The sequence below is a fragment of the Dama dama genome, chromosome 9 (assembly GCF_033118175.1).
Source record: "Dama dama isolate Ldn47 chromosome 9, ASM3311817v1, whole genome shotgun sequence".
Taxonomy (NCBI): Eukaryota; Metazoa; Chordata; class Mammalia; order Artiodactyla; family Cervidae; genus Dama; species Dama dama.
The window spans coordinates 47303847-47320693 of record NC_083689.1 but is presented as its reverse complement, the minus strand read 5'-3'; the positions used below and the strand labels follow the sequence as shown (position 1 = coordinate 47320693).

At 37.2% G+C, this 16847-nt stretch overlaps 1 protein-coding gene across 1 annotated transcript; it reads left to right on the top strand.

Annotated features, from left to right (window-relative positions):
• The first annotated feature begins 1525 nt into the window (after positions 1–1525).
• Positions 1526–15907, top strand: ZCCHC10 (zinc finger CCHC-type containing 10). The gene is made up of 4 exons (XM_061151298.1): positions 1526–1599; positions 10104–10265; positions 13341–13382; positions 14022–15907. Exons 1-4 carry the CDS (start codon positions 1559–1561, stop codon positions 14287–14289), a joined length of 513 nt encoding a protein of 170 aa, XP_061007281.1. The 5' UTR covers positions 1526–1558; the 3' UTR covers positions 14290–15907.
• The last annotated feature ends 940 nt before the right edge of the window (positions 15908–16847 follow it).

Genomic DNA, 16847 nt, shown 5'->3' with positions numbered 1-16847 from the left:
GAAGCTGAAACTCAATACTTTGGCCACCTGATGCAAAGAACTGACTCATTGGAAAAGACCCTGATGCTGGGAAAGATTGAAGGCGGGAGCAGAAGGGGACGACAGAGGATGAGATGGTTGGATGGCATCACTGACTCAATGGACAAAAGTTTGAGTAAACCCCGGGAGTTGGTGATGGACAGGGAGGCCTGACGTGCTGCAGTCCATGGGGTTGCAGAGTCGAACATGACTGAGAGACTGAACTGAACTGAACTGGAGAACTAAGATCCTACATGCCTGGAAGCAACTAAGTCAGAACTTTGCAACTATTGAGCCCTAGTGCTGCAACTAGAGAGTCCGTGTACTGCCACAAAAGATCTTGCATGATGCAACTATCACCCAATGCAGTCTAGTTAATTAATTGAAAAGGTATGTGTGTTTCAAACAAATTTCCATGATCTGATACTAAATGCTAAAATATCTTTAAATAATTAATATTTGTATAATATTTTTCTAGTTGACAAAGCAGTTTTACCTGTATAACCTTCTAACATCACTATGAAATTAAGAAAAATATTATTATGTATGTAACATAAGTAATTAACATATATGTACACTTCATAGTTTGTTAAAGTCACTCTTTTTTTAATCATTTTATTTATTTATTTAGTTTTGTCTGTGCTGGATCTTCATTGCTGTGCATGAGCTTTCTCTAGTTGCAGAGAGCAGGGGCTTCTCTTGTTGCAGAGCACAGGCTCTACTGCACTCGGGCTTCAGTAGTCGGGGCAAACAGGCTCCATAGTTGCAACTCCTAGGAAGCACAGGCTCAGTAGTTGCGGTACATGGGCTTAGTTGCTGTGGAATCTTCTCCCATCAGGGATCAAACCCGTGTCTCCTGCATTGGCATGTGGATTCTTTACCACTGAGCCACCAGGGAAGCCCCAGTCTTCTTCAATTGATAGTCAATCTTGTTCAACTTATTCCTTTAAACTTTGCTATCCAGACTACTTCTTGTTTCTGAAAACTGCAGTGGGGCTTCCCTGGTGACTCAGCCTGTAAAGAATCTGCCTGTAATGAGGGAGACCTGGGTTTGATCCCTGGGTTGGGAAGATCCCCTGGAGAAGGGAATGGTTATCCAGTCCAGCATTCTTGCCTGGAGAATTTCTTGAACAGAGGAGCCTGGTGGGCTACAATTCATAAGGTCCCAAAAGAGTCAGACGCGACTGAGCAATTAACTTTATTTGTTCATGTATATAAAAATAGATTTGTATATAAAGATGGATAGACAGATCCCTCATTCTACAATGTTCTTCCCTGTTTCTCCAAACAATATATGTGGACTCGTCCTTCAAAACCCTTGTTCAGATTAGTCAACTGGCCTCATTCCTCTCCCTCAAACTATAGACTATGCAGGAAACACAACACACCAGGCCCCAACCCACCATTGCCCCAAAAGCAGCTCCAGAGCCTAGCCAGGACCACTGGCTCCGCCCACGCCTACGCCCTTCAGGGTTCGAAGTCCCCGCCCACTTCGAGGAGTTTCCCAAAACCCAGCGCGGCCGTCGGCAGCCGCGCTAAGATGGCGACTCCCATGCATCGTCTCATAGCTCGGAGACAAGCGTAAGTTAGGGCCGGAGTTGGGCGGCGGGGCGGGCTGGGGGCGGAGAGAAGCGCGTCAGCGGGCTATTGAGCGGTGCCGGGAAGCGGGGTCGGTGTCGGATCCTCAGCTTGGCCTGGCGGAGGGTGGCCGTTTTTCTTACTCGTCGCCTGCCCACAAGGGGCTCTGGCCGGGGCGAGAAGTTTGATGTCTGTGCACTAGCGATTTCGTGGAAGGCGGCTGCGTAAGGCCACTGGGCGGGACCTAGGGGTGACTGAAGAGAGTCTCGCGTTTGGTTCCCGCGAAGGGGACGTCCAGGAATTGGTTACTAAGTGATTTAAGCCGATTTGCCCAACCCAGCCGGTGGGCAGCGGTGGGCGCACCCCGCCAGTGACCAGGCGAAGCTTGTAGCCCGCATCCAACACCCCCTACTCTCGCCGACGTAAACTTTCAGCTTCCTGTTCAACCTCCAGGCCAGCTGGCTTTTCCTGCCCCATTGTAATCGCCTTACCTAGGAACAGCCTGACTTTTCTCCCAAGCTATCTTCTCACATTCTGCCATTCATTCTCTAACAAATATTAATGTATGCATTACCTATGGCTCTATTTGGGTGTAAGAAAGTGTTCAAGACAGAATATCTGCTTTCAGGAAGCTTACATTCTGTTGGTGGAAAGAGTCGATAAACTAAACATTTTAAGTAAATGCGGTTGGCTAGTAAGAGCTTTGAAGGAAATGAGATGGTGGGAAAAGAGAACGGTCCAGGTTAGGTTGGTTGGACTGGAAAGGCATCTCTGAAGAGGTGGGGTTTGAACAGAGATGAAAAGTGTGAGAAGGAGTCAGTCATGAGAGGATTGGGTGAAAGAGCATCCAGAACAGCATAATTAATTTGAGACAGGAGAGAACTTAGTCTCTAAGAACTGAAAGATGTCCATTGTGGCGGCTAATGAGCGAGAGAAGGACACAAGAGGTTTGCTGTGAACAGATAATGCAGGAGTTCGTATGCCCCTTTCTTGTACAACCTTTTTTTTTTTTTCTTCTACCTATCTGCACACCCAAACAACATTCACCACTTAATTCACTCTCAGCTTGTCACTGTTTGCCTGTTTATCATACATCACTCAGCCTGCTCTAGTGTGTATATTTATATTCCTTTTTGTATTTGTAGTTTTTTATTCTAAGAGTCCTGATCCTTTTCTTCTCTCTTTGATCAGACTCTGCCTCTCATGCTGGATGAAAAGAGTTCCTTGATCATAAAGGGAAAGACTTAGGGAATCAGAGTGAAGTAGTAGTATGCTTGGTGGAGGAAGGCGGCTTTTCCAAGATGGTTCTGAGATCTAGAATGGAGTAACAGGTCTTCTTAAATAGATATCCACTTAAATGGTGTTACCATTTAATCTACTTAAATGGTGTTACCAGGGTCTCTCAGATTTGCTCTTTTGGATGTTGGTTCCATACTTGGATAGATCACTCCTTTGGTCCTAAAATGGCTGCAGTATCTAGAATCCTTTATAGCCTCTCAGCTTCAAGTTGGTAGCATCTCAGTGTCTAGATTGGATTACATGCCTTACCCTAAACCTTGCCTAGGGAATATGAAGTTCTGATTTAATTTGGATCTCATTCTCTTCCCTTGTGGCTCAGATTGTAAAGAATCCTCCTGCAACGCAGGGGACCCCAGTTTGATCCCTGGGTTGGGAAGATCCCCTGGAGAAGGAAAAGGCTACCCACTCCAGTATTCTGGCCCAAAGAATTCCATGGACTGTATAGTCCGCGGGGTCCCAAAGAGTGGGACTTGACTGAGAGACTTTCACTTTCACTTTCTCTTCCCAGCATAATTGAATGGGTCTTTATAAACAGTGGGTGGATAGGTCAGAGGAGGTGATGATGGCTAGATTGACTAAATCAAACAGTGTCCACTTTTGAAAGTAAGACTTTTAGTGCTTTTAGCATAAGTTTTAGAGTATCACAGAGTTAAATGTTCCATTTCTTCAGTATGCTTGTATTCGGTACATGAGCTACATAAAAGTAAAAAACAAAGCTTTAGGAGCTTCTGGTCTTATTAGGAAGAAAACATGGTGTATAACAAAACCTGTCACAGTTTAAAGGCTGTCAGGACAACTCCCAGGGAGTTGGAGACCGAGGGCCATTAGAGGCAAGGAGAGTGCAGGAAAATTTGGGGAATATTTTAGGAGAGAAAGTAAAAGAGGAGCTTTTGCTTTTTATTTTATATTCATCAAAAAGATTTGTTTATAAAGAGCAGATAGCACTTCCACAAGAACAATTTTTAAGCTACAAGTTATGAGAAGTGAGAAAGTACTATTGACGTTGTTTTTAAAAGACTTTGGACCAAAGAAGGAAAGGGGGGAAATTTGAACTTCCCATTCAGCAGATCTTTCAGGGGCTTAGCTCTGAATCAGATTTAACTCAAAGACAATTACATGCAGAATGACAAGAGTAGAACTGATACTCAGGCTACTTGAGGAGTGGGTATTAGAGCCATAAGCCACTCTGAATATGTTTAAGGCACTTGACCCAGGTGATTTGGTCCCCAACATAACAGAAAATTGCCAAGTGAAATGGCTGTAGTGCTGCTGGTAATTTGAGGACCTCTGGCCAACAGCAGTGACGCTAAAGGACCAGAAGTAGGCAAATGTTGTTTTGATTTTCAAAGTGAGGGTAGATTCCACAAACTAGACTTGTGAACTTGATATCCATTCCAGGCAAAATTCTGGCTGGATATATTAAATCTGTTCAGAAATAAAAGCCAAGTTCATCAGGTATCAAATCATTACAGATTGATAACCCTTATTGCCTTTTTTAGGTATTTGGATTTCAATAAGGCATCTTGGAAAGTCTCTCACAGTATCCTTGTGAACAAAACAGAGCTGTTAGGTACATCAGTTGAACATCATGAACTCAGAGTATTGTTTAATGGGTTAAAGTAAATATACAGAGGTATCCCATGGTGGCCTCACTGTGGTACTCAGTTTGATCTTGTCAACAATTTTTGTAAATGACTTGGATGAGGACACATGTACATGTTTATCAAACCTGCGGTTAACACAAAGCTAAGAGGGGTGGCTAATACAATGGATCCCAATCCAGAAAGGTCTTGACAGATGAACTCTGTTGAGTCTAACAAGAAGAAATTTAACAGGGTAAAATTAAGTATTGTAGTAGTATTTTTTAATTTCAATTTCCAATTGTTCATTGCTAGTATATTGACTTTTGTATACTAACCTTTTTTCCTATGACTTTATTAAACTCATTTATTACTTTAATAATAAATGGAACTCTTAGGGATCCTCTAGATAGATAACCATTATTGATATTATATTTTTTGTTTATTGATATGTACATTTTTAAGATTTTTGTTGCGTATTACCACATAGCGCTTCAGAAAGTTTCTGCAACTTACATACTCACCAGCATTTAAAAATGTGTATTTTACTATATTCAGAGTGCCCGTTCTCAACCTTTGCCAACCATAGGCTTAAAATTTTGCCAATCTGGCAGACATGTCTTAATATTTCAGGTATCAAAGAAGGTTGTTTCACATAAAAAGGCTGTACTGTTAAAAACACTTCCTTAAACCTTAGCTTAGTAGAAAAGGAATGTTATTAAATAGGGTATTCATTTGAAAAGAAATGCTTGCTGATCTTGTTTATTTTGAAATTATAGGTCTGTCTCAGCATTCTATATAGAAGATGTAAGTATTTTTAAGAATGATTAGATTAGTTAGTAAATGTTTATTTATTTACTTATTTTTGGCTGTGCCTCATGGCATGTGGGGATATTGACTCCCTGACCGGAGATCGAGTCTGTGCCCTCTGTCACGGAAGCTTGGAGTTTTAACCACTGAACCATCAGAGAAGTCTCTAGTTAACGTTTAGAACATCATAGGTGGGCTTCAGATATTAGTGGAAATTCTGTTTATAGCAACAGAAAACAGACCCCACAGTGCTGGCCGATAATATTTTTAACAGTTGAGATCCCAGCCTATCAATTTCTTACAATATTGGGAAAACAAACTGTAATTTGAAGAAGACGACTTTATTTCCTTGATTCTGAAAGGCTTCCATCCTCCTCCATAATTTCATTACTAGGAAATATTGTGAAAGACTTTGAAATGGATTTAAAAAAGAAAAAAAAAGATTACTGGCTGAGTTGTCTAATCCCCTATCCTGGCTATGTGACCCTATCAGGACCTGTGCCTCATTATCTTTGACCTATTTTAAAACTGCAAATTGTAGAAAAATTGAAGAGAAGATTCTTACCCATGCAAAGCAGTACAACTGATTCTTGCCCTGTGGCTGTTGACCAGTTTTTAACTATTAGTAAATTTGTTTCCTGCATTCCTGATTGCCCATATATGTGTGTTATTTGAATACTGTTCTAAACCAGTTCCAACATCTTACTGGTTCCCTTATTAATTAATGATTAAATAAAACCTTTGACATGTGTTCATTATATATTTGTATTAGAGTCATGATTTTACATTTTTTACTAATTATCCTTTAATGTTTTTTATTTTATCATTTCTGGGATGCATATTACAATAGTTGTTGTTTAGTTGCTAAGTCATGTCCAACTCTTTTGTGACCCCATAGACTGTAGCCCACAAGGCTTCTCTGTCCATGGGATCTCCCAGGCAAGAAATACTGGAATGGGTTACCATTTCCTTCTCCTGGGGGTCTTCCCGACACAGGAGTTGAACCCGTGTCTCTTGCTTGGCAGGCAGATTCTTTACCACTGAGCCACTTGGGAAGCCCTGCATTATAATGTGTATGCTAAGTCACTTCAGTCATATCCAACTCTCTGCCACCATATGGACTGAAGGCTGTCAGGCTCCTCTGTCCATGGGATTCTCCAGGCAAGAATACTGGAGTGGGTTTCCATGCCCTACTCCCGGGGATCTTTCCAAACCAAGGATCAAACCTGTGTGTCATATGTCTCCTGCGTTGGCAGGTGGATACTTTACCACTGGCTCCACCTGTATATATTAAATGTTAGTGATTCTTTTTACCCGGAAAGTGGGCAACTTAATGTTAAGTCCATAAAGTCTTTTATTATAGAAAGCCTTAACAATTTGCTGTACTATTACATATTGAGATAAACTCTGAAGTTCTAGTCATGGTACTGGCAGTTGTTTATGGAATTTTATGAACTATTACTAGGCAAAAAGCTGACTCTTCTTTATTATCTTTTAATACTACTGCTGGGTCTTAGTTCCTTACTTGAAACATTAATTTTTCACATTAGGATTGGCTTATTTTTGGACAAGTGCTAAAAATGTTTTTTAATTAATTTATTTGTTTATTTTTGGCTTCACTGGGTCTTCATTGCTGCATGTGGACTTTTGTCTAGTTGCTTTGAACAGGGACTGTTCTCTAGTTGTACATGGGCTTCTTATTGTGGTGGCTTCTCTTGTTGCACAGGCTCTACGGCACTTGGGCTTCAGTAGTTGTGGTGTGTGGGCTCAGTAGTTGCAGCTCCAGGGCTTAGTTGTCCCAAGACATGTGGATCTTCCTTCATCAGGGATCAAACTGTGTGTCCCCTGCACTGGTAGGCGGATTCTTAACCGCTGGACCACCAGGAAAGTCCAAAATAAATTATTGTCAAAATTACAGAAGCTGGCCCACAATGTGGGAATTAGTTAATGAAAAGCATACTATAAACAATATACGTTCTCTTAAACCCTTGCCTACTTTAACAGTCATTCATTTTACAAACATTTACTGAACACCAATTATGTGTTCTCCAGGGATAAAAAGGTGACTACTCTATGTTGAAATTAAAAGTCCAGCATCTCATCATGCACCCATGTTTGAGGAATTGGCAAGTATCATTAGTTCACATGGTTGATTAGCCTAATGTGTAGACTGATAGTCACAGCTCCCATTTGTGTATTACTTTATGCCAGATCCTTGTTGCTTGCTATACAAACATCCCAGTTTGTAGAATGAGGATATTATTCTCAAACTCACTGGGTTGTCATGGGGATTAGATGTATTTATGCATAAGTAGTATTTAGCTAAATTCCTGACACACAGTAAGTATAAAACATGGTTATGGTCTTGTCTAATTCTCACAATAATCTAGTGAAGTAGATATTGTCCCATTTTTTTAGAATAAGAAACTGAAGTTCAAAAATCAGCTTTCTAAAGAGCCTAAAACTATGTAGTGAGACAGCCAAGATTTTTTTAAAAATTTATTGTAAAAAAAATTTTATTGTGACCTATAACACGATCTACAAAAAAGTTCAGACAACATAAATATGTCCTTAATAAATAGTTATAAAAAGAACATCCCAAGCTACAATAATAAAGATAGTACTGGCACAAAAACTGATCAGTGGAACAAGATAGAAAGCCCAGAGATAAACCCATGCACCTGTGGACACCTTATCTTTGACAAAGGAGGCAAGAATATACAATGGAGAAAAAACAGTCTCTTCAATAAGTGGTTCTGGGAAAACTGGACAGCTACATGTAAAAGAATGAAATTAGAACATTTCCTAACACCATACACAAAAACAAACTCAAAATGGATTAAAGGCCAGAAACTATAACACTCTTAGAGGATAGCATAGGCAAAACACTGATGTAAATCACAGCAATATCCTCTTTGACCCACCTCCTAGAGTAATGGAAATAAAAACAAAAATAAATGAGTAGAACCTAATTAAACTTAAAAGTTTTGCACAGCAAAGAAAGCTAGAAACAAGATGAAAAGACAACCCTTAGAATGGCGGGTAATAATTGCAAATGAAACAGCTGACGAAAGATTAATCTCCAAAATATACAATTCATGTAGCTCAATACCAGAAAAACAAACAACCTAATCAAAAAGTGGGAGGAAGACCTAAACATTCATTTCTTCAAAGAGAAGTTTACTGATCCCAATATAAAACCTTTCTAAACTCAGTTACGAAAAAGTTGGCTTAAAACTCAACATTCAGAAAACTAAGATCATGGCATCCGGTCCCATCACTTCATGGCAAATAGATGGGGAAACAACGGAAATAGTAAGAAACTTTATTTTGGGGGGCTCCAAAATGACTGCAGATGGTGACTGCAGCCATGAAATTAAAAGACACTTGCTCCTTGGAAGAAAAGCTATGACCAACCTAGACAGCATATTAAAAAGCAGAGACATTACTTTGCCAACAAACGTCCATCTAGTCAAAGCTATGGTTTTTCCAGTAGTCATGTATGGATGTGAGAGTTGGACTATAAAGAAAGCTGAGTGCCGAAGAATTGATGCTTTTGAACTGTGATGTTGGAGAAGACTCTTGAGAGTCCCTTGGACTCTCAACGCAAGGAGATCCAACCAGTCAATCCTAAAGGAAATCAGTCGTGAATACTCAGTGGAAGGACTGATGCTGAAGCTGAAACTCCAACACTTTGGCCACCTGATTGGAAAAGCTGACTCATTGGAAAAGACCCTGATGGTGGGGAAGATTGAAGGTGGGAGGAGAAGGGGAGGACAGAGGATGAGGTGATGGAGGTGAGTTTGAATAGGTTCCGGGAGTTGGTGATGGACAGGGAAGCCTGACGTGCTGCAGTCCATGGAGTCACAAAGAGTCAGACATGGCTGAGTGACTGAACTGAACTGAAACTCACTTATGAATTCTAATTATTAAAAAACTATTTGTGGACTTCCATGGCAGTCAGTGGTTAGTGGTTAGGACTCCACACTCCCAATGCAAGGGGCACAGGTTTCAATCCTAGGTTGGGAAACTAAGATCCCACATGCCACACAGCATGGCCAAAGAATAAAATAAAAATTTATCTATAGAGTCTTTTGGCTTTGCAGTACACATGATACATCATCAGTAAGGAATGACAGTTTTATTTCTTCCTTTCCAAATTCTTTTATCTGTTTTTTCTCCACTTGTCAATCTTAATTCAATCTCAGGGATTGAGATTTTTCTTAGTCTCCTAGGTGACTAGAAGCTGGGCAGCACTTCATACACCATTGCTTTATCCTTAGGGTAAAGCTCTTCAGAGTCCTAACTCTGAATGCATAATTTGTCTCCCTTGCTTGTTATAAATGATGCTTGCTTACTCTCCCGAGTTGGGAAAAGGCCCCAGGACAAGAGTTGAGTTAAATGTAGAGCTGACCACTCTGGGTTTCCCTCCTCTTCCATATCTTGGCTTGGTGATTCTTTAACCTCTTTGTTAGTTCTCTGATCCTTGAGCAGGTTGTTAAAAATGTTTTGGCTGTCTTTTCTAATTCTAAACTGAAGAGTTGGTCTGAATTACCTAGACTGCCCTTACTAGAATGGAATTGAGGAAACAAGATTTGAACTCAGTTCTGTCTAACTCTAAGGTCCAAGCTCTTAACCACTTACTGTATTGCCTAGTGATTAAATCTAACAACTAATTTAAAGTGTAAAATGATGTTTATTTTTGAATTGTACCTTAAACATACACATCATTTTATGCTTATATTGTTTATATTTCTCACAGCAGAAAATGTCAAGTCAAAAATTTAAGGCCTGTATTCTTATTTTTTTATCTTGTAGTGAAGCAAATAAGCAACATGTAAGATGTCAGAAATGCTTGGAATTTGGACATTGGACTTATGAATGCACTGGAAAAAGAAAGTACCTACATAGGCCTTCAAGAACAGCAGAACTAAAGAAAGCTTTAAAAGAAAAAGAAAACAGATTGTTATTACAACAAAGGTAAGGTTACATATGGTGTTTAAAGGAATATTTATTTTTATTTATAAAATTTATTATGGGACTAAATATCTTATGATGGCTATCTAGATTTAGATTATAAATACTAGCAAATGTTTAATGAGTATTACTGGTGCAAGGTACCATGCTAAGCTCTTTACAAGACCCAGCCCAACCAAAATAAATAAACTTATTTTTAAAAACTTATTTCAAAAAGTGTATTTTAATGATACATCATTATATGACTTGTGGAATTTATTTAGCATGGGAAGAATTCAAAGAACTAAGTGACATTGCTATACCGTCTACCTGTTCAGGTTAACAAACTTTTTCAGGGTTAAATCTGTAAAAATTAAATACAGGAATTAACTTGATACTGAATTCTGTCATAGTCAAGAAGTAAGATTGATGGATACAAAAACTAGAAAAAAAAAAACTGATGTCTTTAAAAGATACAGTTCCAGTAGATATTTTATGTATGTGTGTGTGTTAGTTGCTCAGTCATGTCCAGCTCTTTGTGATCCCATCAACTGTAGCCCGCCAGGCTCCTCTGTCCATGTAATTCTCCAAGCAAAAATACTGGAGTGGGTAGCCATTCCATAATAGTTACTAAAATTTATAATATATTTTACATTGTTTTAATCAATTTGCATAGTAGCAGTGATGATGGTAATTCAACTCAGAATTTTTAAGCACTTTTAAAACTATATGATCACATATAATTAAAAGATACAATTTCAAGTTATGTTATGTCTATGTTTTTATTGCAGAGAAATATAAGTGGTCACTACAATTTTCAGGCATGAAAATATATTAGGATACATTCTGTGGGGAAAGGAAAGTAAAAACACTGGTTCAAAGAGGAAAAGGGATAATGTAAAAGTACCGATTGTTAAAGATAAGCTTGTTCATATTTTTTAAAAATTAATTATGATAGGTATCAAATTTTGTGATATTTACATTATCAAATGATAATGTGATAATTTGATAATTGATAATTTGATTTTAATGATAATATCATTACAGTCATCAATGAAAATTGATAATTATCAAATTATCAAAATGATATAACAATATTCTTTTTAAAATGTCAATATTTTATATATAATATGCCAGAGTTTATACCCTCTGCAAATACTGAAACTTAGGATAGAAAAAGATGAGGAGAAAAACATAATTTGTTAAAATTCATTTATTAGGAATGTAAGCAAAACATGATAAGAGTTATGAATAATTTCATTTCAACATCTACTTTTGTTTTTCTAGTTGTATTACACAAGTATCTTGATCTTAAAAAATGCATACAACTACCCATTCCAGTACTCTTGCCTGGAAAATCCCATGGACAGAGGAACCTGGTAGGCTACAGTCCATGGGGTCACAAAAGAGTCGGACATGACTGAGTGACTTCACTTTCACTTTCACATGAATTTTAGTTTTGACTCTTTTACGTAGACTGCTAATTATTTTGGTTCAGTGATAAAATTATGGAAGTGTGTGAATTTTAGTGATCTTGAATTCTTGTGGTGTGGTTTAACACATGTACTTCTACCATTTATTTTCATTGCAAAAATGACAATTCTTCAGTAAGTAATTCCATCGTGTAAAACAACTTTACGTAAATACATGTTTATATTTGAAGATCTGGGAAATAAGGATAGAAGCATTGTCTAGGATATGCAGAGAAGTTCAGAATATAAAAATGTTAAATTTATAGGACAGTGTAGAGTAATAGAAGTAATTCTGTAATTTGAAAGCCTGATTTAGTAGGCATGTTGTTTGGCAGCTATATAGCAGCAAGCCATTTGTATATTTAAAATCACTCAGAAATCACCAGACTTTTTTCTTTATAAATAATGAGGGAGCATAATCTTAAGGTATTAAGTCTGGTTTTAAAACTGAACATTTGGAGGACATGCAGAAAAATTAATGGTTTGGGAAGTTTTTTTGTTTGTTTTTAAAATTTTTTTGCCTGTGTCTAGTGGCCTGTGGGATCTTAGTTCCCTGGCAGAGAATAGAACCCGTGCCCCCTGCAGTGGAAGCACAGAGTCTTAACTATTAGACTGCCAGGGAAGTCTCAAGAAATGGGGCTTTTTAATTTTTATTGGAGTATAGTTGATTTGGGCTTCCCTGGTAGCTTGCAGTGGTAAAGAATTTGCCTGCCAATGCAGAAGACTTGAGTTTGATCCCTGGGTTGGGAAGATCCTCTGGAGAAGGAAATGACAATTCACTCCAGTATTCTTTCCTGGGAAATCCCATGGACAGAGGAGCTTGGTGGGCTATAGTCCGTGGGATTACAAAAGAGTCAGACAGGACTTAATGACAAAGAACAACAGTTGTTGATTTACAATGTTGTGTTAGTTTTAAGTGTACACCAAAATGAATCATTTAAGAAAAAATTTTTTAATAGTTGCTTTTCTTTTTATATAAAATGACCACTTATAATACCATTCTAGAAAACCAAATTATAAATGACAATTATTCTGCTATTATTTACTTTGTTCTATTGTTCACTAAGTAGTTGATTTAGCTGTGTCAACCCAAGTTCACAATTAAAAAAGAAGCAAATTAGTGTGCTTGCTCATTTTAACTATTAACTTACCAGACTTCTAAAATACAGTCGATAGCATCTGTCTTAAGAGCTAGTTAATTTAACTGCATGTACCACACTTGCGTGCTCAGTTGTGTCCGATTCTTTGCGACCGTGTGGCCAATAGCCCACCAGACTCCTCTGTCCATGGGATTTTTCAAGCAAGAATACTGGAGTGGGTTGCTATTTCTTCCTCTAGGGGATCTTCCCAACCCAGGGATTGAACCCACGTCTCTAGGTCTCCTGCATTGACATGCAGATTCTTTAGCCCTGAGCCACTTGAGTATCTCGTGCATGGACCATATACACCTGCACTAGGAAACTTTTCTCTTGGTTATAATAAGAAACACTGGACTCAGTACATGTTACAAAAGACAAAGTGTTTCTCCAGTGTAAAACAGTTTTGGGGCTATCAGAAGGGTTTGTCTGAGCTGTTTATAATCACTCTATTAACAAGAGCTCCTCCCCCTTTCCCTGTTGCTTATCAGCATTGGAGAAGCTAATGTAGAAAGAAAGACCAAGAAGAAAAGGTATGTGTGGCTTTAATATTATATAGGTAATATATAATAATCGTTGGAGGGATAGGATGGTTGATTTTAAAATAATAGTTACAAGATTTGGATCTGAAGTCTCTCGTTTGCGGTTATGATTAAACATCATCCTGTTTTCTGATACCTTCCTCTGTTTACTTGTCTGGAATTTCTTCCTTTGTGTCTCCTTTTTCTCCAACTTTCCAGGGTCCTTATACCTGGGAATAGTAAGTACTTTCTCTTGTCTTAGATTAGGAAATGTTATTAGAAATTATTGGTAAGAAATTATTGACCAGCTGTATCTTGTCTAAAGTAGTTAAGGTTATGAACCACTGTACATGAGGTTTAAATAAACCCAGTTGTTAAACTGCAACTGTATTCTAACATTCACTCTGAAGCATAATATAGTATGTTCACTTTTCTCAAATTCCATCCTAGAGATTTAAAGACCTTCTGGTTGAAGTGAAAGGGTGGGCACATTAGGGTTACTAACAGTTAGGCAATCCATAAAGCATCAAATATAGTGATGCCATACTGGCAAAGCTTCAGTATATGTATATATATGCATAACACCCAAGTGAAATTGCTTTTAAACATTCTATTAAATGTCAGCTTCTCATGCATATAATTATCTAATAGGTCTAAGAGTGTAACCAGTTCCAGTAGCAATAGCAGCGACAGTTCAGCCAGTGATTCTTCATCAGAGAGTGAAGAGACATCTACCTCATCTTCCTCAGAGGACAGTGACTCTGATGAAAGCTCCTCCAGTTCATCGTCTTCTGCTTCCTCCACAAGCTCCTCCTCATCCTCTGATTCAGACTCAGATTCCAGCTCTTCCAGTAGTAGCAGCACCAGCACAGATAGTAGTTCTGATGATGAACCACCAAAGAAGAAGAAAAAGAAATAGAATTGCTCCATCCATATTGGACTAATGGACTGAAAACATTAATGTGATTCTCAGAAGGGAATTCAGAATGTGTTATGGCCAAATAGGTTAACTGGCCAACATTTCTAGAGTTCAGGAGTTTCTAAATGTTTTACATTGTAAGAACATAAAAAGTATTAATAATGGATTATATATATATATATATATATATATATATATACACACACACATATATATATATATAAAGACTTTTTTATTTTAGGGGTGAATCTTGTTTTTCTTTTTTATCTTTAAAATATATCTCTAAAATTAATCAAAGCTGAAATCTAGTAAATCTGTTTTTGTGATGAAACCTATCTTTTCTCCCTGTGAAATAAATGCCATACTCTGTTCCATGTTAGTGCTGTGTATCAGACATTTTTCAGGACAAAGCATCATAATATCTGGCAGTGAATTTCTAATGCTTTTGGCTGTATGTTATTATGTGAGATTTAATACATTAGAAACTTAGGAGTTTTCCTACTGTTACTAAATGTGCTCTATTTTTGTGTTTATGTTCAGAAAGTTGTTCTGACTTCTTGTCCTAAATGAAAAGTTCAAGAAACCTGTTAATAAATTTATACCTTTTGGATGGTGCAAGTTTCAGGTTACTGTGTTTTATCATTCATTTTCTTCTGGTTCTTAGAGTTACCCTTTTCTGAGGAAAGTGATTCTAGAGGAACTTACAAAAGAGCAAAAATTCTGAAACTACATAGGAGTGTAGTCTTGGTGCCTTTGGATAAATTCAATGTGTCAGAAAAGAAAACAGTCATTTAAAAAGCTAACTTATGTAAAAGGGATATAAATACTTTTGTGTGTCAATATGCTATAAAAGATACCATTCAAAGGGGTAGGAGGAAGAGATATAGTTTTTACAGAAAATTAGAGTGATGTTGGCTGCCTTTTACTAAATTTTTTTATAAAGTTTTCGTAAAGATTGCCTTTTACCATTTTGCAATGTGGTATGACTGTTTATATGGTAACTCATCATATATGAGTCTATTGCATAAATATGAGTGACTTGGATTAATCTAGTGTGTTTACATAGTATATACACAGTTGAAATCTAGCATGAAAGTTTAAAAAGAAATACTGCCAAGTATTTCTTAAAAGTAAAATACTCTGTCATGATGAAATTATTTGATTTAACATCACATTATTTTGTGATGTGTTTTAAATTTTTGGAAAGAAGGTATCGTTTGTAGAAAAATCTTGATTTAGGTAAAATATAGGTTTTTAAAACTACAGATGTTGTCTTTTTATATTTTTATGAAAAAGCAGTAGACAATTACTTTTGAAGGAAATGAACTTCTATTTAAATGTTTAAATATATGTATGTTGTCAGTTTAAAGATCTGTAATTACCTGTTTTACAGAATCATCTGCTTTCAGTGATTATAAATGCTCTCAAAACATCATTTTACGCCTCTATACAGAATGTGTCAGTTGACAGGCAGATTTGATAAACTACTAATGAAATGCAGTTTACAATGTTTGTGATCTCTGTAAGGGCAATTTTAGCAGTGAAAAAACTTGGAAACGTGTGCATAGGTTATATCACTTGGAATTAAATAAAACTCAGTTTGTGCTGATGAGCTTAAGCTTCTTTAATGTCTCTGCTATTTTTCTTAATGCCATTTCTTATCCATTTAGATGGTAAGAACATTTAAATTCTAATTATTTTTACTATTACAACTATTCAAAGTCATCCCTAGAAAAGTACAGAGGTCAAGATTCTTACTCTAGTCACACAGTTTACTCAAAAAAGCAGACTCAATGGCACAGTGGAGAGTAACTTCCAAAGAATTTACCCTATCCTGCCTAAAAGCAGAACTCTGGAAGTTGAATCCCTGGCAAATGTAATAAATGTATTATTTCTCAGAACCATATCAAAAGGAGTCATAATCAGATCATAGGTTTTTACTCCTCAAACATTTGTTAGTATGACTGCACAATATAGTAAATTTGTCTTGGCATTAGGCCAAAAGTTAGCACTGGAAATGGAAAAAAGTACAGAGAAAGTGTACTTCATAGTCATGATTTTATTTATTTTTTTAACTTGCTAATTTGAACTAACCGTAGGTTTACAGAGAATCTGTAAAATTACAATTTCCATGTATACCTCACCTAGCTTCCCCTAATGTTAGCATCTTACATAACCATAGCACAATGAGCAGAACCAAGAAATTAATACTTGATAAAATACTGTTAGTTAAACCAAAAACTTTACTCACATTTCACCAGTTTTCTCAGTTGTGTTCTATTTCTGTTCCATTATATTACCCAGAAAATGCATTTAGTTACTTCTAAATCTACTACTGTCTCTAAGTTCCTTTGTCTTTCCTTATCTTTCATGCCCTTGTCACTGTTGAAGAGCATTGATCAGTTATTTTGTCTAATGTCCCACAATTTGGATTTGTCAAATGTTTTCTCATGGCTGAACTGATGTTATGCTTTTTGGAATAATATCGCAGAAATGAAAAATTCCCAATATCGATAAAGTCATTTACTATTGGTGATATTGATCTTGATCACTAGGTT

Coding starts and splice junctions, on each gene's coding strand:
- ZCCHC10 (XM_061151298.1), top strand. CDS start 1,559: ATGGCGACTCCCATGCATCGTCTCATAGCTCGGAGACAAGC. Junction 1,600..10,103: donor CTCATAGCTCGGAGACAAGC/GTAAGTTAGGGC, acceptor TTTATCTTGTAG/TGAAGCAAATAAGCAACATG. Junction 10,266..13,340: donor AGATTGTTATTACAACAAAG/GTAAGGTTACAT, acceptor GTTGCTTATCAG/CATTGGAGAAGCTAATGTAG.